The sequence below is a fragment of the Bidens hawaiensis genome, unplaced genomic scaffold (assembly GCF_021521415.1).
Source record: "Bidens hawaiensis isolate Kalapana, Puna unplaced genomic scaffold, B.hawaiensis_p1.1 tig00001721_1, whole genome shotgun sequence".
Classification (NCBI taxonomy): domain Eukaryota; kingdom Viridiplantae; phylum Streptophyta; class Magnoliopsida; order Asterales; family Asteraceae; genus Bidens; species Bidens hawaiensis.
In genome coordinates, this window is record NW_027491098.1 from 56,171 (window position 1) to 77,702 (window position 21,532).

At 35.5% G+C, this 21,532-nt stretch overlaps 1 protein-coding gene, 1 non-coding gene and 1 pseudogene across 3 annotated transcripts; all 3 read left to right on the top strand.

The window, feature by feature from the left end:
* Positions 1-8,000: 8,000 nt before the first annotated feature.
* On the top strand, positions 8,001-11,497 carry LOC143595084 (NASP-related protein sim3-like; annotated as a pseudogene). Its single transcript, XR_013146461.1, has 6 exons — positions 8,001-8,323; positions 9,212-9,444; positions 10,218-10,385; positions 10,462-10,552; positions 10,631-10,901; positions 10,991-11,497. The product of XR_013146461.1 is annotated as an NASP-related protein sim3-like (transcript).
* Positions 11,498-13,474: 1,977 nt separating this feature from the next.
* Positions 13,475-13,563, top strand: LOC143596776 (small nucleolar RNA SNOR75). Its single transcript, XR_013146779.1, has one exon. It is a non-coding gene; the product is annotated as a small nucleolar RNA SNOR75 (small nucleolar RNA).
* Positions 13,564-18,462: 4,899 nt separating this feature from the next.
* Positions 18,463-20,049, top strand: LOC143595701 (oxygen-evolving enhancer protein 1, chloroplastic-like). The gene is made up of 2 exons (XM_077074657.1): positions 18,463-18,733; positions 19,208-20,049. Exons 1-2 carry the CDS (start codon positions 18,509-18,511, stop codon positions 19,961-19,963), a joined length of 981 nt encoding a protein of 326 aa, XP_076930772.1. The 5' UTR covers positions 18,463-18,508; the 3' UTR covers positions 19,964-20,049.
* Positions 20,050-21,532: the final 1,483 nt, after the last annotated feature.

The following is a 21,532-nucleotide window of genomic DNA, read 5'->3' on the forward strand; positions in this document are numbered from 1 at the left end:
TATTCATTTATGATCGAAAACACATTCACAAATGGATCCAAAGTGTATTTTTACCATTTACCTCAATTGTAGTGGAATTTGCTTTGATTATTTACTTATACCTTGTAATATATTGACAGTTGATGACGAACTCACCATGGAGTCACCTCTAGGATCCGCCTCCATTTACTCCTGTAATTTGAAACAATTAAAGCCACAAAGCACAACCTTATCACTTGAATGTGGCTCCATTTGATCAATTTTGGCTTACATACCTTAGTTTCGTAATGCCATATATATGGAATCCTTGAGTTCATATATCATACATATTGCAAACAATGATACATCATATAAACTACCAATATACGCTTATTCGTCCCCTTTAAGGTTTACTCGTATCCTAGCCAGACCACACTCATCATCATCATCATCGTCATCGTACTCAGTATATCCCACCAATAGCAATGCTATGGTAGGGTCTGAGGAGGGTAAGATGTAGACAGTCTTACCTATATCCCATAGGGATAGAAAGGCTGCTTCCGGTGAGACCCCTGGCTCGATAGTAGTTTTGCATCAAGCCTTGGACATAAAGCACATAGCACTCAATCATCGGGACACCGGCTGATTGGTGCATGTGCCCTTGTCTTTCAGCTATCAACGCCACCACATGATGCCTGATTAACCTTCCGCCACTTTTAACGTTATTTTCATGAGATTAGTAAAATAACGTCAAAATTAGTGCAATTTTACTTTTGCCCACCCGAGGGTTCACACATATATACATTATATGCGCGCACCGCAACTCTCACCTTTTATTCTCAAAACATCGACTCATGCAATGCACAATCTCATTTATTTACCTTCTTTGTTATGTTTGTCTCGTAGTTTTGTTATCCTCTTCATTTGGTACCCAAATAATATGTTTATTGAGGTGTGGCGGTGTGTTATATATAATTGCATGATTACCAAGATTTCTAATTGTGACTAAACTATTCATTTTAGAACGCATTACGGTACATTTAGAACTTAAGAAGGGTTTATTTGATATTATGAAATTTCAAAAACGAATTGATACAACTCACCAAATCGTACACACATATAAACTTAGTATTGAATAACTCTCGGTGTATTATATTATAGAGGAACTACAACTCAAAAACTCATATTACACATAACTCGTGTATCTGTTGATGAACCCTAACTCAGTTGCATCTCGTGTTCCATAATGTCTAACCATAACTCGATTTATATACTAAACTAACTTGCTAGTCAAAACCTTACATACTATAATTACAAAACAATTATGAAACATAACCAACTATGACCTACTTGTCAATATTGGTCCCTCAAATTCACCAACTTGTGATTTGGATTTCGAAATTATCAACAAAATTTACTTGGTATACAATATTTGTATATCAAATTTGGCTTTAAAGCATTAGCATTTAACCTTTTTTTTTCATTTGTCACAAAGTTAAGCTCACTTGAAAATTAGAGACTAAACTGAAATATTTTTTGCATACATGAGTAATATCTTTGTTTCTATTAATCTTTTATTTTAAGAAAAAAAAATACATGAGTGTAAAGGAATAATAAAATTCAATCAAGGATTCCAGAGTAGGGATGTATGTGAGCCGGAATCGTTGATTTCCATTTTGTTCTTAGGAATTTTGGTCATAACATCTAGGAGTCGTTTGGTTCATGGAATTCGAAGAGATTGGAATTTGAAAACTTTCTATCAAAAATTTTGTTTAATTGACTTTTAATGGAGTTGTAAATGTATGTTAACATCCACAAACCTTATGGATCTGAAGTTTGGGCTTTGGCCCATTATTGTGTGACTAATTGGTAGGTTGGTTTAGGCCCAACATCCGTACTCCCCATCTTTCCTTTATTCTACATTTCTACTTTATATGGAATAGAGAAATGGAATTGCAGAGATAGGGAATTGGTCTGGAGAATGAGAATTGAATTGTAGAGAAATGGAATAGAGAAATGGAATTGCAGAGAAAGGGAATTGGTCTGGAGAATGAGAATTGACTGTTCTGTTTGGTAGTACAGAGATTTCAGTAGAGAAATATAGCTGAGAATCATTTCTCTTGTTTGGTACATAGAAAATAAACAGAGAATTATATCAACTTTATCATTAGCACAAGTATTTTTTTCATAACAAATATTTATTAAAAAATAAAAAACATATAAAAAGATGCATAAATTCCAACCAAAATATGCATTGATCAAACCAATTCACATACAAAACATAGTTTTTAAGCAAAAAATATCAACCATAGTTAAAACTAATTCATATACAAAACATACTTCAACCATACACAACTATCTCATTGAACCATCGGTATACAACTCGACCATCTCAATTTTCTCTTCTATTGTCAACGCAAGAAAAGAACGTCCTAGATCCACATCTTTACCAATCAAATGAGCTGCTTTGAACCGTTTTTATCATAACTCACAATATCAGTTGTTACACAATGAATTTCAAGTAAACACCAGAAGAGTTTATAACCCATGCTAATGCTTTTTTTGCATGCTAAAAGAGTCCCTATCGACCAAAGGATTTCCTCTCCTGTACTACTTGGATGTCATTGGCTATCTCATTATTTTTTCACTTTCATGCCAACCTGTGCAAAAAAGTCTTTTGTGAGATAGGTTTCATTTGAATCAAAGCTAACTCAAAGTCTCAAACCCATTTAGATCCCTATATTTGGTGTAACGTTTATGTCAATGTTAAAACTTATATAACACATCACTGACTATTTTTAGGCTACCACACTATCATTCGACCAATTCAATCTCAAAGTTGACATTTTACTTCAACTCAACTTTTTAAGAGAAATACCAAATATGCCCTTAACAATATGCAATTTATGCACTCAATCTCACTCAAGAATAACAATTATGATCTCAAGTCTAAAAATTTGTTGAAATGGCTCACCATCCCTTCTTGAAGAGAGTCCAAAGTGAAGCTACTATGCAACAAAGCAAGACGAATAGAGAGCCAAATCCTGTGCATCCCTTTTTCGTTCTTGTCACCGTCTAATTTAAGTACTATGCATGAAACCAGTTGACCAACCTTATATACAGATGAAAGAACATCGCCTTCTGCGTCCTGTTTGAAAAAAAAATTATACATCAAAATGCAAATTTTTGCAAGAGGATATAAAGGGTAGATATTCTGAAAAATCCAACTCTAGTAACTGGTAACTATAAAGCTTTTGAAAGATTACTACCTCTTTCATTTCATCATGTAACAGAGGATCTGTTGCTTCAGAGGCACGAACTAAACCACGAAGACCACCTGGAAGACTAACTACAAGATCTTTATCATTCACTTCTGATATTACACCCCACAGCTTCATTCCAGGAGTAACATTCTGAAAAAATCCAGAAAAGAAAAAGAAAACATTACGTAACTTTGATCATAAACTTTATGCAAAAGAAACGGTCAGTAAGTTGCATAATTGCATGTCAGAATAACATGCTAACAAAAACAAAAATTAAACATAAAAAAATGTACCTTCAAGGTGATCTTATTAGCAAACCTAGGAACCTTCTGACCGTTCACATCGCCAAAAAGTGAACCCAGGTCATCCTCGGTTGAACGAGTCACGCTTTTCTTTCTATCTTTCTTTGTTTTCTTCAAAACCATATTCCCTGTTTCAAACTCTTTGTCAACCTCCGCCCGAACTTTATCTACTTCTTCCCGACTGAGTGAACTCTGTCCACCTATAATACTCAAAACCTTACATGAATATCTATGTGTGACTCAAAAAAAAATTGTATACACAGTTGAAGACTTGAACCTCTGGGGAAGTCTGGGAAATCATCTTCATGCTGAATTGGTAAAGAATCTTTAGCAACGCTCTTTGACTTTTGAGGCGTCTTAAAAGGCTTTTTAGATGGTTTTTGAAATGTCTTAAGCCTGTCTTCTGAGTTCTTGTTAAAGGGTTTCTTGAAAGGTTTACCCATGTCCTGCACATAAATAAAATTCAGTAAGTAGCACATAATGTTTCTACCTTGTAAATGCATAAACACCAATATCTGAATTACATACCAAAATATTTAAAAAAAAGCATAAAAAAATTTTAATAAGATGTTATGTCATTAAATCTGTTTAGTTAAATGATTAAATTGTGTTTATGTGTAGGGGTGTTCATGACCCAGTTTTGATGATTGCTAGGTTAAACCATGAACCAAACAGTTGTAACGTTTATGAAGTCTTAGTCTCTAAACCAGAATCAAACTGATGCAAATTTGAAACTGAACCGAACCAAACCTTATAACGGGTTTACTGGGCCTTTAAATTAATATAAAAGCATAAGCTATTACATTTAATGATGATCTCATATATCAAAACCTGACTGATACCAAACTTACCCAACAAAAATTGGCCATATCAAATGTATCCATTTCATATGTTTTACATAAATAGCCTTCTCTTGTGTTATAATTTAAGTTAAGAAAGTTTGAAGTGTAAAGAGAAAGAAAGTGGCATAGTTAGAAAAGGTTGTAGTTGATGAAATAGGTGGATTTGAAACTGTAAATGTTTCGAATGAGTAATATACTTGATAGTGAGTTTTCAGTTAGGTATATTGTATATGGTATTATTACAAATTTTAAGGGGCATATATAAAATACAACCTACATTTAGAATAAATATAACACGTAATTATAAATCAACAATACAACGTCAACATCACCCATCAAAATTTAAGCAAAAGTTAAGAAAATTAGATTGATTGAACAGAAATTGTAAGACATAAAGTGACACAAGTTTAAAAGAAGATCAGTGTTATTAAAGATGGCACTCTAAGAAGCTTGATTAATGGAGGGCGACGAGAGTTTTAAAATGAACGAACACGGGCTGATCAAACATAACGATTAAAGCATTAATGAATATGGCAGTTCATGTAGGTGTTATAACAATAATCAATTACAATAACAACATGTATGACATAGGTAACTGAAATAGTAGATACAGTTAGAGCTTGAAGTTTTAAGTTTGCATATGTAGTTCTGGTTTACACAAGTAGCCTATGCATACTAACACACACAAATTCACAGATGATGCTATGCATAGCAGCATACTTACACTGTCCATCGACTATACAGCTAGACATTTATTATAAATATATGTGATTAAACAGTCAAATTAGGGATTGCATTAGCTTACAAGTTGAACCAAATTTAGGGCTTTAACACCAGGAGATAAGAAACAGGATTAAAATGATGAATAAGCAAACCCTAACCTAAGTACAGCTGCTGCCACTGGCTGAAGAATTGGCTCCGGCGACGGAGGTCGTGACGGCGACTGTAACAAACGGTGGATGTGTAGAAGAAACGGCGACGGAGTGAGTTGTAGCACCCGAGACCACCACCGCCGTTGATTAGAGCTCCAAAACGAAACCCGGAGAGCCTTTCATTTGCAGAAGAAAGAGTTTGAAAGGAAAAGGAGGAAAATGGGAGAAATGAACGTCGAGAAATCTAATTCTCCGTCAAACAAAATCAGAGAAATGGAAATGGTTTATTTCCATTTCTCACCTCTTTCTTTCATAAACAAACAAGAGAATTCTTTCCAATTCCATTTCTCACCCCTCAATTCCCTCTACCAAACACCCCCTAAAAAAAGATTCATATACGCATAGGAATTGACAAATATCGGGTATTTCCCCGAGGTTTCGACCTCAGATAATTCTAAAATCTAAAGTGTGTCTCTACAACTAGGGAAGGCCAGACTATTATTTGACAATACTTTAGTGTTTATGCCGAGGTTGACCGTTGATGTTAAAGCGTTATTATTGTGTATTTGTGTGGTAAGAAGACTAGTTAATGTAAAAGAGCCATTATTGTGTGGCATGAAGATTACTAATGACAACCACAATTTATGATCAACCTATTGAACTTTATATTTTTTTTGAACATTAAACTTCATTCAAAAAAACGAGAGAGACCTCAAAACTAAGGCCCCCTCAACAAACCATTTACAACATGTACAAGGGGTACTTGACCCCAGGGGCGGACCCACATAGTGTGGATCGGGGTCCCGGGACACCAATGTTTTTTAAAAATTTATTAGAAGCGGTATATTAAATTTTTTGAGGACCCCATAAGATTTAATACTTAGAACCCATACTATTAATGTTGATGTGGTCTGGTGGAAAGTTCCTTGTTTTATCTTTGAAAGGTCATGGGTTCAAGTCTTACAAGGCTTAGTTTTTGGTTTTTTGTGTTAATTTTTAGTGTTAATCAATCATTTAATTGCTAATGTTGCAATGATAACTTTGGAAACATTCAAACACCTCTAAAATACATATCATTGTTTTCAACTTTATGCATGGTTTTCTTTAGAAACATTCAAACACTTTAAAATATCAGTTTTATTTTTCACTAGTTTAAGTTAATGGTTTTCAACACATGCTTATGAAAGGGTGGATCTAGGTTCTATCTCAAAAATGTTTAAGAAAGGGAAAACAAAGTGTTTATGTGTCAACCCGACCCATTTTGACCCGTTCAGGTAGTGATGATTGAAAAGAAAGTTTTATTATGATATTGTTTTTTATTATGTTCTTCGCCTCGACCCGACCTGAACAACGACCGACCCGAAAAATTTAAACATCGAAAATATGGGACCCCATTGGCAAAAAATCCTGGGTCCGCCACTGCTTGACCCAATCAATCCAATCTATCTTATCTATATTCGATCTAGCCTTTAACCATAAAAACGACAGGGCTTTTACTACCGCTACAACCTCAATTACATTCGGGTCCGAATTGTGAAAGACTTTCTTGTTTCGCTCTTTCCAAATAGCCCAACATGTCACCATAATAACACATCGAACAATCCTTTTACGTTTACCCGCCACCAAGGAGAAATCTTGCCAAGTCTTCAAGTCTTCGATAGTGTTGCTAGAGGCCGGAACTAGGCGGCACCAACTCCACACCTTGCTCCAAACAACGAAAGCAAAACCACACGCAACAAAAATATGGTTGACTGTCTCCACACCAACATTGCACATCGGACAATTTACACTAGGCAAATTCAATTTCCTTTTTACCAGTTCAACCCGTGTAGAGATTCTCTCCTTTTCCAGCCTTCAAACTAGCGCATTAACTTTGATTGGCACCCGGCTTTCCCATCGCATTCCTTGACCAGGATGCCTAAGCATTTTGACGCATAGCCATTTTAACTGCTGCCACAGAGAAACCGTTGTGGGCGTTTTGATCCCACAACCAGCAGTCAACAACCTGAGTAATTCGAACGATCGAAAGCATGTAAGCATGTAAGCCACATCTTGAACCTCGGACTATTGTTTTAAGGCTTTAGTCTTTGCTATAACTATTGTTTATAGTCATTCAATATTTTATTTTTCCATTGTTTAACCCAAACTAATTTGTTCATAACTCGTTTGATCCATATGTAAAATTTTCGACTTTTGCGGAGTTCAATCATCCAACTCGCGAGCACGAATCTTTCAACGTTGTTTAACCCAAACTAATTTGGTCAACTTAACATCCAAACCCCAACTTTTTTAAACAATTCATTTTGATCCAATCTTAACTTATGAATCCACTCATTTTACCATGCCTAATGTGTGTACACAAAATAGAGCTTAAATAATAATATGGTACATGCAGCAACAACCACAAAAAAATAAATATGAACTTGGTATATTTGATATTTATATAAAGAGTACAAGACTTCAAATTATTATTAAGACCAAGTGTTGTGGTGAAAGGCGCCACTCACTGTCACCTCACGCAATATTCAACCAACACACTCATAGCGCTACCCGTCTTCTCCTTCCCTCCACAAGCTAGTAACGCACAACCTCGATCAATTGGCCCATATGGAGGATGAGGGGCGCCAATGCCCGCTCTCACCATAACGCTCTTTGTAATAATTATTTACTTTTTCGAATTTTGGGTATTTGAAAATGAACCAAATAGAAAATACACAGCCCGAATGAATATTTTGGCATAATATATATAATATAATAAGTTTTCCGCCAAAGGGTTTTTGAAGCACAAGGCCATTTTCCCCCAATTCAAACCACCCTTTTCATTTCCGTTAGCAATGGCCACCGGATCTCCGACCTCACAAACTCCCGCACCACCATCGGTTGATTCCGCTTCCACCGGTGGGTTGGACGGCACATTGTCTTCCTGCAACAACGACAATGTCGTCGTGGTGGAAACATCCGGTCTGACCTCCGATGGAGAAGTCACTTGAGTGCGCAGAAGAGCTCATGGACAGAGGATCTAAGGCTAACAAAGAAGAAGATTACGTTGAAGCCACTGATTGCTTCAGCCGTGCCCTTGAAATCAGGTTAGGGTTTCATTTTATTTATTTATTTCAGTATTATTATGTTATCTAAAACCTACAAATTTTGTTAGGGTTTTTTTTTTTTTTTTAACTCTAAACGATGTTTGAGGTGTTGATTTCAGTTTCATGTGTTTAATTCTCTGCGTGAACCTAGAAATCATGTTTGGGGTTCGTAACTTTAAATAATGTTTGTTTTGTTGATTTTAGTTTAATGTGTTTAATTTACCATGTAAAACTTAGAAATCATGTTAGGGTTTTGTAACTCTTAACATTGTTCACTTTATTAATTTTAGTATAACGGCTCAAATTTACACCGGGGGCATGTAAAACCTAGAAATTGTGTTAGGGTCTCGTAACTCTAAACGATTTGAGGTATTGGTTTAAGTATAAAAATGCAAAATTCACTGTGCAAAAACTATGCATATAGTTGGGTAAAAAATAGGATATTGGTAATTTTAATATCATGCAGACTTTATATATATACATGTATAAAAAATGTAAACATATAATATTAATAGTAATATCAAAAGTCAAAACTCAAAAGTGTCAAATTTGAAACATGATCTAATTGTAAGCCATGAAATCTTCCTCGGAGTCCACATCAACCAAGACATCCAAAATATCGATCAGTATCGCCTATGTTATCAGTACCGATATTTTGCTTGGGGATCGATAACTGATTCCCCACTGATATATCGCCAATATTAACTGCATAGTGCGAACATGTGAAACCTAGAAATCATGTTAGGGTTTCGTAGCTTTAAACGATGTTTGAGGTATTGATTTTATTATGTAGTGTTAAATTCACTTTGCAAAGATGAAAATGTTATTTGTTGAAAGTAATTATAGTTTGAAATGTTGAGCATTCTAATATGAGTTACTCTTGATCAGGGCTGCACATTATGGCGAACTTGCGCCAGAATGTGTGAGAGCTTATTATAAGTATGGTTGTGCACTTCTGTACAAGGCTCAAGAAGAGTCCGATCTGTTAGTTTCAGGTTCGGTTTCGAAGAAGGAGGTCACTTCTGAACATGATTCTGCTAAGGGTGCAGAAAGTGGTGAAGCTTCTGTTTCAAGTAAAGCTAAAGAAGGGGCTTCAAGTTTTCAAGGAGCTTCAGAAGATGGTTAGTAACATTGGTTATGAACTTAAACATGAACTTGTTTCTTCGTACACTAGATAACCTGAACAAACAATGCATATTTCCATCTATCAGTATATGCAGAAGCATCATACATTTAAAAGGAAGAAATTTCAAATTATAATACAGCATAGTTCTAATGTGTGTGTGTATTTATACTATGTAGTATTTCTAATGCATAGGAATTTTTGGAGAAGTAGAATTAAAGTTAAGGATTTTTAGGAAGAAAGGAATACCTTAGGGCTTATATTTCCCGTATTTTGGTCACACACCAGAATGGTATTCTCTTTACATATATATAGTATTTGAATTATTATTATTACTATTATTATTTTATTAGTATTATTAATATTTATATATTATTGTTGAACTTTGATTTCCTTTGTATTGCTTCAAAAACATATGTACTTTAAAGCTGGGGGTCTCTCTGGAAGCCACCTCTTTATCCCTTTGGATAGAGGTACGTTGTGCCTACATCCCACCCTCCCCAGACCCTACTTATAGCTTCGCTGTTGGTGGGACTTCACTGGGTATGATTGATTGATTGATTGATAGTATTTCTAATGCACTCTAGAGGGTCTAAGTGACTAAGTTTAGATGAATGCAACAGTAAGCAGAGATAAAACTGGATTTTCATGTGATGGATAAAGACAATTAGTATATTACACTTTGATTTAGCTCTCAAGTAATACACAATGATCATTAGTAGATGATATTACTGTTTGGTTTTCTGGGAATAATGGATGGTGGTAATGCAGATCAGGAAGAGGATGATGAAGCAAGTGAGCCTGAGGAGGATGAATCTGACCTGGATTTAGCCTGGAAAATGCTTGATGTTGCAAGGGCAATTGCTGAAAAACAACCAGGTGATACAATGGAGTAAGTAGATATTCTTTCAGCTTTAGCAGAGGTAGCTTTGGAAAGAGGTATGCATATATTGCAAACAGCATTTGGTTTGTTAATTAATACATCATGCATACTTATGTGTTGATTCCTTTATAGAGGATGTTGATACGTCACTCGGTGATTTTCTGAAAGCATTGTCAATGTTGGAACGATTAGCTGAACCTGACAGCCGTCATATAGCTGAACTGTATCCTTTTTCGAGATCAATGCTTTATAATTTTGAATTGGTCTTTATCTTTGTAATTTCTTAATATGATAATTACAGAAATTTTAGGATATGCTTATGTCTAGAACTTGGCTCAAAGGGTGAGGCAATCCCATATTGCCAAAATGCTATATCTGTTTGCAAGTCTCGTTTGCAGCGTCTCACAAATGAAGTTGAGAGATCTGCTGGCTCAGGGCCACCTGGCAATCCTGAGTCAGCAGGTCTTCTTAACCGTCAGTCTTCTAGTGCTTCATACTCTACTGATTCTGTTGCTGATAAAGAAAAGGAAATTGAGATTCTCACTGGACTTGCGAGTGAACTTGAAAAGAAGGCAAGCTTCAAACTTGACCACGTGCTAAGTCTTTTGTTAATATGGTGTAAAATTTTATCATTTATGTATGATTGTTGTGAAAATTGCAGCTTGAAGATCTTCAGCAAAGCGTGTCAAATCCATCTACTCTACTATCTGATATTCTGGGAATTATGGCGGCCAAGGGGAAAGGCAGTCAGACTTGTGGTGGCGGTGATGGTGGTGGTGCTTCTTCACGCATGGGTACAATGGCTAATGGTTCTGGATTTGAGTCACCTACTGTTTCAACAGCTCACACGAATGGTGATTCTGTGGTCACGCATCTTGGGGTGGTGGGGAGGGGAGTGAAGCGGGTCTCTATGAGTTCAGTTGAACCGCCAGCTAAAAAGCTGGCTTCTGATCCGTCTGCAGATAAGGTTGGCAGTACTTGATCTATCATGCTTATTCTGTTAGCTAGGGCTCGGTTCTCTTTTATGGATACTTTTTTCTACCTGTGAAAGACCTTTGAGGGTAACTGTTGTGATATCAGTGTTCGATTCATGACCTTAAGTCATATGTCTTGACATGATTTGGTTTGGTTGTGCTAATACGTTTTTTAAACCACAAGCATGAGGTAATTCAAAAAAACAAAAACAAACTAATGCTAATAATAATAAAAATTCGTTTTACACAAGTTTACAACACTTAATAAAAAATCGAGATTTTTTAAATAATTAAATAGTAGTTTCTAACAAAACATAGGGAATTTAGGGTACAGCAATTTGATTGCGGGTTTACCAGTTTCTAATAGTGGTGATTCAGTTGACACGTGTGTGCGCGTAAGGCGTGCGGTAGAGGTGCACAAATCGGGTTTTCTAAATACACGGGTTCGGGTATAGAACCGGGTTCGGGTATGACCGGTTATTGGTAATAGTCGGGTAGGGTTCGGGTCGGGTATTGTCTCTAAAAATCATACCCTATGCATCGGGTTCGGGTAGGGTATAGAACCGGGTATTCTAAAACCGGGTATTTGAATACCCTATTATCGGGTATTGAAAAAACTCTATTTACGGGTTTTTTGGGGTTTTTTCCGGTATTTTTTTATATAGATTGGATTTTTTAAAAGTTTACACTTTTTAGGGGTATTATTCGGGTATTTTTAAGGTATTTTTCGGGTATACATCGGGTATTTGAAATACCCGGTTTCGGGTATTGGAAAACCTCGGTTCCGGGTTCGGGTATTACCAGGTACAAATCGGGTTTTCGGGTATTACCGGGTACAAATCGGGTCCGGTTCGGGTTCGAGTTTTAGTGCCAAAATGCATACCCTATCCGTACCCTACGGGTAGTGTCGGGTTCGGGGTCGGGTATTAAAAACCCGGGTATTAGAAAAACCGGTTCAGGGTATTTATTTCGGGTCCGGTTCCGGATTCGGGTTTTTTGTGCACCTCTAGCGTGCGGCACTGTTTTTGATGCCCGCCCTCTATACGGGGAAGATTTTCTGCCGAAGGATGTAGATATATGTTGTTTACGCTTTAAAAAAATGGGGCACTCCAATTTTGAATTATACTGTAGATATTTTTCTTTCCAAATATCACAGGTTTTCCATAAATTAATGTTAGTTTTGGAAGATTTCAATTATGAATACCTCTAACCTGTTAAGGTTTCATCAATGCATTTGTGTTTAGTTAAGTTATGAAGATATTTTCCATCTTTTTGACAAGAGAAAATGACACTCAATATATATTTTAATAAACTATAATTTAGTTATGATATAAACACAATTTTAGTTTTAAAATATTTTGTAAATGAGCTAGCACTAGAGGCCTTAAAAGACCAACATGACACGATATTGAAAACTTTACACAAGCTTGTATATAAAACGGACCCTAAAATTGTCGTATATGAACTTGAACACAAGACATGTAGCGAAGGTTGATAACTTGACACACATAACCTATTTAGTCCAGAAAAAAATGTTAATTGTTTTTATATGTTATTACTTCAAAGTTCTAAATTTACATAATATGCGTGTTTTAAAAACAATTAGATTTAAAGTGACATAAAATACCCAACCAGTTTAAATTATCACATAAAACACACTTAAAATAAAAATAATAAATGGGTTAAATAGATCAACCTACAAATTCACCTTGTTGACATAAAAAGGTCGTGTTTAACTAAACACATTTAAGAGTTCAAAACCATAGCTGTACCAAACTTGTTTAGACTAAATCTAAATCCGTAAATTTCGTTAAAGTTATCGATAAAGTCAGAACTCGTAAACTAGCATTTCCATGTCATGCCTCTGTAAAAATGAGCCCATGACACATTAGAAGCCCAGAAAGAGAGACCCATGGTATAATAAGCCACATGATGATATCGTAGGCTAATGATGCCCTAAACCCTAATATGTAAAAAGTAGAGTCAAGTGTGTGTGGCAGGCAGCTAAAGTGAGTCTGGCTCCTATATATGAACTACATGTTGTGTTTGCACGAAGCAATCATTTTCATTTGATATCATCTTGCTCAAGTACAGGTATTATTATTATTGTACTTAAATAGTAAAATCACTTCCATTATTAGCTCCACTATTTCATTTTGTTAATTTAAGTTTCTCTATGACGATTAATTCATGATGACGAGTCTGATTATCCATTCTTAACAAGATCATGACGACAAATCGAGGCATTTGTCTGAGAGAAACAATACAACTTTATTTTGATTTAATTAGTTTGTTTTGAATGGGAGTAATGATGATAAATTTTATTTGACAATGTCTTCTGAAGCATGATTCAATGCTAAGTGACTGAACAAATAACCTCCTACTCATTCTGAATCCCAAACCTATTATTGTTTTATGATTATTATTATTATTATTATGTTATGATTTGAAATAGGAAGGTTGAAAAGTGGCAATGATGATGAACACAAAAAAAATGTCGTGGTACTCGTCTGATTCCGACTCCTCCGAAGAGGATGATTTGCTTCTTCATATAGGGGGAGTTTTGACCGCAACCGTGGTGAATCTTTTGCAAAATCAAGTCCATCAACCTCGAGTCCCGAAAGTTAGAGCACCACCTCGTGATCGTGATCGATCGGGTGCTAACGATACTTTGATTAGGCATTATTTTAGCCCTCAACCAGAATACGAGGAGTCGGATTTTCGAACTCGTTTCCGAATGAGCAGACAATTGTTCATGCGTATAGCAAGTGATTTAGAGGCACGGTATCCCTTTTTTCAACAAAGGGAGGATGCTAGGGGTCTCCCCGGTTTTACCTCTCTTCAAAAATGCACGGCTGCTATCCGTCAATTAGCGTACGGCATTTCGTCGGACGCTTTGGATGAGTATTTACAGATGTCGAAAAGGGTTGCACGTGAATCCCTTCATTTTTTCTGCCAAGGTAAAAAACATTAATTTTAGTTTTTATTAAATATTTATTACATTTTTTAATATATATTATATGTTTATAGATTATTTTAATGCCTATAACTATAGATATATATATATATACTTATATCGTATTTATATACGTAGGAGTCATATCGATTTACTCTCGGAGATATCTGCGTAAACCTACAATGTATGACATCCAACGCATATATGAGGTGCACGCAGAAAAACATGGTTTTCCTGGGATGCTAGGTAGCCTCGATTGTACGCATGTTGGATGGGCTATGTGTCCAACGGCCTGGCGAGGTCAGTTCCACCGTGGTGATCATGAAGGGCCGACCCTTATACTTGAGGCGGCGGTGTCACAGGATCTTTGGTTTTGGCATGCTTTTTTTGGTGTTGCTGGGTCAAATAACGACCTTAATGTTATCGATCAGTCACATTTGATCAACGACCTTATCGACGGAGTTGAACCACCTCAATCTTTTGTTGCAAATGGAGAACTCTTCAAGTACGGGTACTATCTGGTCGATGGTATTTACAACGAATGGACTTTGTCAGTTCAAGCTTTTACAGATCCAATCGCCGATAAACGGAAGTATTTTACGAAGAAGCAAGAGTCTGCTAGAAAAGATATTGAAAGAGCTTTTGGAGTTCTGAAAAAACAATATTATGTGCTGGCGAACCCGATACGTTATTGGACTCGGGAGAGGATAATGGACGTCGTCTACACGTGTCTGATCCTACACAACATGACGTTAGAAGACGAGGGCAAAGCTATCTGCCAAAACTACCAAGGTGACATTCCGCCACAACCGTCCACAATCAGTGATCAACAAAGACTTCATAACATAGCAAATATCAAGAGCCGTGAGATACACGGGAATCTTCGACATGAGTTGGTTGAACATTTGTGGGCGAGGCGACCCGATGATCTTGTATTAGATTAGTGTTATTATTAAGTATTATTGTTTGTTTAATTTTTAGTATGTTTTTTTTGTAATTTGAATTTTATATATTAATGTGTTTTTTTATTAATGTGTGTTTTTTTAATAATTTAAGAGTTTTTTAATAATACGTTGTTTGAATATATTTATAAAAAAAAAAAAAAAATTCGCTGGAGCCCCTCCACACCAGGGGCCAGGCTCCAACGGGGGCTCCAACACCCCCTTATCTAGTTTCTCTCTCTGCCACACGTCATAATATTATTGGTTGGAGCCCCCACTAAAGCCCCCACTAAAGCCCCCACACCCCTTAGTCTCATATTATAACTATGAGGGATCGATCACTGTGATTATTTTTCAAGCACTTTTGAGCCACTTGCTGTTTTTTTAACTCCTGTTTTAACATTCTTTATGATTGATTTTTGTTTCTAAGTTATTATTTGTTGGTTTTTGGTCTTTGAATCTGTATACGTTTTTTGTGTTCTTTTCTGTTAGTATTGTTTTGTTTAAAGTTATATTAAGTTATTGCAACACTGCTACGCAATTCTCAATGGGGTCTTAATAATGTTTAAGGCATCATAAGAAGAACTTATAATGTGAACTCAAAAGTATCATACTAAATCTTGATAAACATCAACAAGTTTTATCACATTTATTCTTATCAAATGAGCATATGAATTTTGTTAAATTACCAAGCAGGTGATGATGATTTAGGGGGGAAAAAAACTACAGTGTATCAAAAAAGTTCGTGACAAATACAATTCAACATAAATCAATAAATAACAAAAGAAAAAACACATGTATACAAAATAAGCAAAAGGTTTGTTTTACACTTTTACCTGTTAAATAAAAAGACCATAAGCTAACACAACTAAATAAACGCGTTTCCGCTATTTAAGGCTGTTTACTTTTAAGCTTTGCTCAGACTTGATTGCGGGACATGGCTAATTGATTTGGGCCTCATTTGATTAAAAATTTATACTATTTTTTGTTGTTTTTAACTTCAGACACTACCAATGTCATTACTATAGATGGGTTTCTAGTGGATATGCTTGTTTTTTGTTTGGTTTGTAGAATGTAACCCAATCAAAAAGTTTGTTTATACTAAATGAACATGAATGTTATTAAAAATTACTAAGCAGGTGTTAATAGTTGATAAAAACTGGTACAATGAATCAGTGTGTGGCAAGTGCAATTCAACATAAATTTTTAAATACAACTAAGCAATCACTTAGTCACTGAAGTATTGTTTTTTATATGAATAAACTCTAGATTTTATGAGATCTATTATACTGACAAGTATTTATTGAACATAGTTGCCAAATAACAATATAAGGTTTGTTTTACCTATTTAACTATTTACGGAGGAGTACTTTATGTATATGTTATAAAACTTAATTAATTTTGATGTTACAATAGTCTAGAACTAGTGTGGAAAATAGAAAATTAGTCACGTAAAGAAATTATATTATATATTTGAATATTATATTATTCGTCTAATAAACATAAATAATTTTAACCGCAATATCGTCCGTTCTTGAAAGTAAGTTCATTGAACATCATACCTTACCGGAAAACCGTAATAGTTCAACATCTCCATTGAAATTTTTATTTTTATATAGAACCTAAAGAGATTATAAGAAAATTATATAATAATTAAAATCAATAAAAACAAAAAGGGAAAAGAAAAATAATTGTTAATGAAATAATAAATAATATAAGAATGGACTATTAGAGTATCAAATTAAACTTTACTGGAAATAATTAATCTCCCTTACCGGAATTGGCGATGATGGAAATAGTAATCCGAAACAGAGAGAGAGAGAGAGAGAGATTATAATGGTTAAGGTTTTCAATCTTAAGATTTATATAATGTAAATAAGATGATTTAGTATGTTTTTGAATTCTAATAATAATTAGAATAATTAATATCTATTATACTGACACAAGTATTTATTGAATATAGTTGCCAAATAACAATATAAGGTTTGTTTTACCTATTTAACTATTTACTTACTTTATGTATGTTATAAAACTTAATTAATTTTGATGTTATAATAGTCTAGAATATACCAAATTATAATAGTCAATGAAACAAGTTGCTGATTAATTTGATTGAACAATGTTTTCTTAAGTCAATTAATAAATAAATTTACATTTTTTTGTTAAAATTTAAAAACCGAAGTACATACTAACTTGGGCTGCCGACAATGCTTCTCGGGCCTTATTTGATTAATAGCTTACCCTATTTTCGTGTTGTTTGTAAAATGTAACCCAACCCATTATATCTCAAATACCTTGAAATGAAAAACACGGTTCATAAAGGCACCTCCACTAGCAAGTAGTAACTCCAAGAGGCTATTACATTCGTTGAAAAACCGTTGAAGGCTCTCAAAACAGGCTTGACAACACTCTTATGCTTCCGTAAGGTTGCTTAAAGGCGGAGCTGAGTTATAAGTTTGTTTGGTGTTACAGAGGTGGATGCTAAAATGAATGATACTTGTCTACAACGGTTCCAAATTTGGGCTGGATCAAAACATCTTCTTACCAAACTTCACTCGGTTTAAATGTGTTGTTTTAGATAAAAGTATCAATAGACTTTCGTCTAAACGTGTTCTAACTAAAATGAGTTTACCTTAAAATGAGTTGTGTTTTAGAAAAGAAAAGGTGTTAAAATGGGCTATATTTGCTTTTATCGAATCTAAATTTTGTTATTTCACGTTTTTAACGTCTGTGTTGTTTGTGTTTTCTTTTACGGGAACTGTCCCTAGCACAACACTTATATCTTAATTTCTTTTTTGAATGAACAACGAATAAAGCCCGGCTATCTGAGATAACCCAATCGACCCCATATAATCATGATCATAAATAGCATTGGGTAGCCTAAGCCCACTATCTCCTGTCCCGCCCACTATGTTAAAACCTTGTTAGAATCGGATTTAAACTTAAACCATGTAACCGCCAACCTAAATCTTCACTTTCTCTCTAATGCCTGTTAAGCTGAAGTTTATTGAAAACACTCATATCTGAATACCTAGTTATCATTATGTTATTAATTAAAAATCTAATAAAATAATAATTAGATAATAGCAAAATTATGATGCAGTCCCACGTGTAAAATAAATGAGAGTGAAGTAGTATTTTGATCCTTAGGCACATGTCACAAGACAAACACCACATAGAGTTTAAACCAGCCAATGAATCAACACCTTATCCTATCTGCTTATCCCATCAAAACCACTTCAACCATACATACATTCATATCTTCTTCAACCCCAAGTTCTCCAATTGGGTTTTGGAGAACCAACACAATGGCAGCTTCTTTACAGGCAGCAGCAACATTCATGACTCCGGCCAAGGTACAACAACTCAAGTCTTCTCCCAGCATCTGCAAGGCCTTCCGTGTTGACTCCACCTCTGGATATTCTAGGGTCTCTTGCTCTCTTCAAGCTGACCTTAAGGACTTCGCTCAGAGATGCACTGACGCAGCCAGGATTGCTGGCTTTGCTCTTGCCACTTCCGCTCTTGTTGTTTCGGTATGTCCTTGCACACCAACTGTTTGATGAAATGCCTAACTGGGTATTTATATGATCTTAGTATGCCAACTGTTTGTTGAAATGCTTAAGTGGGTATTACTAATTTCTTCTTATATTGATTTTACCACTCCAACTGTTTGTTGAAATGCCTGTGTGAGTACAACTGTGTATCATTGTTTATCTGTTCATACATTGATCTTGGTATTCCAAATTTTGTTGGTTTTCCTTATTACTACTTGTGTAAGGGATTGTTAATTCTTGCATGCCAACTGTTTGTTGAAATGTCTAAGTGAGCATACCGGTTTTAACCGATGAATATCAATTTATATCTGGTTCCTTAAGCTTTGATTATGCTTGCATCATAGGATAGCTTTTGATCACGTTTATTTAGCTTATGTTATGTGTAACTAGTTCATGTATAAACATGGACTTTTATGTGATGATTTAATGATAATAAATGTAAACGTATATCAGGGAGCAAGTGCTGAGGGAAGTCCAAAAAGGCTAACTTTTGATGAAATTCAAAGCAAGACATACTTGGAAGTCAAAGGAACCGGAACCGCTAACCAATGCCCAACCATTGAAGGCGGTGTGGACGGGTTCGCAATCAAACCAGGCAAATACAACGCCAAGAAGTTCTGTTTAGAACCAACATCTTTCACAGTCAAAGCCGAGGGTATAGCCAAGAACGCTCCACCAGACTTCCAGAAAACCAAACTCATGACCCGTTTAACCTACACCCTTGATGAAATTGAGGGCCCGCTAGAAGTATCATCCGACGGGACCATAAAGTTTGAAGAAAAAGACGGGATCGACTATGCTGCTGTGACCGTTCAGCTTCCGGGAGGTGAACGTGTCCCGTTCTTGTTTACAATCAAGCAACTTGTGGCTTCGGGTAAACCCGAGAGCTTTGGTGGGGAGTTTCTATTGCCATCATACCGAGGGTCGTCTTTTCTTGATCCAAAGGGTAGAGGTGGGTCCACTGGTTATGACAATGCTGTGGCTCTGCCAGCCGGCGGGAGAGGGGATGAAGAGGAGTTGCAAAAGGAGAATGTAAAGAACACAGCATCAGGGACGGGGAGGATCACGTTGAGTGTGACATCGAGCAAGCCGGATACAGGTGAGGTGATTGGGGTGTTTGAGAGTATTCAGCCTTCAGATACTGACCTTGGGGCTAAAGCTCCTAAGGATGTGAAGATTCAGGGTGTTTGGTATGCGCAGTTGGAGTGATGAGTTTTTAGTATTCTTGTATTTCTGGCTTGTATATTATCAACAATACTTATAATTAAATGAATGTTGTGATATATTTTCGGGTATCTAATTATGATTAACAAGCCTTTTCGAGAGCCAATAAGCGGTGATGTTGGTTTGTCATAGATGGATGAGTTGTTTTGGATGTTGAGATAGAATGTGATGAACATAATCAGTGTAATGCACCAATAATCAGTAAAATACGCCAACATGATTTATTTAAATTTATGGTATGCCTATATATTTGTTTAATACTGTATGCAATGCATACCATAATTTTGAGATGATTAAGCAATTTAGTATATCTATAGTGAAAATACACCAAAATGATTTATGGCTCATTTGTTATTAATAAACTCTGGATCAAACAAGTCGGGGACGAGTTCTGGATCCTCAAAAACATATTCAGAGCATTAAACTCGAGTTAGGACATTCGAAATCAAGACTCACGGATCATATGAAACATCTGTGGAGTTGTGAGCTCGGGTTATCCACATCATTAAAACCTAACAAAAGGGGCGTGGCTGGTTCAATTTTAATGCGCCTTAATGTAGCTTGATTGCCTATATATGCTCACTATTCTAGAAATACTCCAATGGCGTATTTTATTATGTTGTGACCGGAGAATAACTTTGAGGCAGAATGACATAATTGAATATTTAAAAACAATATACAAAGCATAAAAATTTGTCGAGAAACTATGAAAGTTAGTAAGCTATACGTTGACATCAGTTAAATTAACTTAGTCATCATCGTGTTTTTTTAAATGTTTTCACTTGTTGAAAGCTATATAATATTTAATTGTTGCAACTTTATATTTATGTTTTTTTCCTTTTACATCGAAGTATTTGATAATAAGTAATTGGTATTAATTTTACACAATGAAATTATTTTGATGACTTGATCAATCAACGTGAAGGGCTTTGCTTTACTATGTTTTAAACAATTAAACATGGACTGCAATCTGTTTCAGTTATCACTTATCCAAAAACTAATTGGGCTGACTAGTGACTAGAAATGGCTACACTTAGATGGAGCTCCGTTGGGCCGAATAGAACCGGAAGAAAGAATAAAGAGGAAATCGGCAGTTTGCGATGAGGGGAGGTCGTATTTTAGAGCACAAAGGAAAGTTTGCGTAAATCTTTGGGGAGATCGTATTTTACTGAATATTCTTTGCAAATATTCGGTAAGTCATCAAACGACAAGTAGTAATCTTTGAGCGACTGTTTGAACTAACGTTATCAATTCCTCCATAACTTAATGCTTCCAAATGGCCCTCTTATGTTGTGGGCATGTCAAGCTTCCGATCACAATTTCTAAGGTCAACCGAATGATGTATGCGAATGATTGTTTTGTTTTCCTGGTTGTTGCATATAACTTCAACAATGTTTTCTTATGTTCTTTGATGATCTATTCAATTTCTGGTTTTGCGTTCGCCGTTCGCCATTGAAGTTGTTTTAGTCAAATTCTCATTATCGGCTTCTTTCATTAATCAGGTTTTAAGTACAACAAGATAAAGTAGTTTTGCTTAGGTCCTTAGGATGTTGT

What these genes read in the sequence shown, in the direction of transcription:
- LOC143595701 (XM_077074657.1), top strand. Translation starts at nt 18,509, where the DNA reads ATGGCAGCTTCTTTACAGGCAGCAGCAACATTCATGACTCCGGCCAAG. An exon ending in CTTCCGCTCTTGTTGTTTCG is followed by an intron (nt 18,734 to 19,207) that starts GTATGTCCTTGC and finishes AACGTATATCAG; the next exon opens with GGAGCAAGTGCTGAGGGAAG.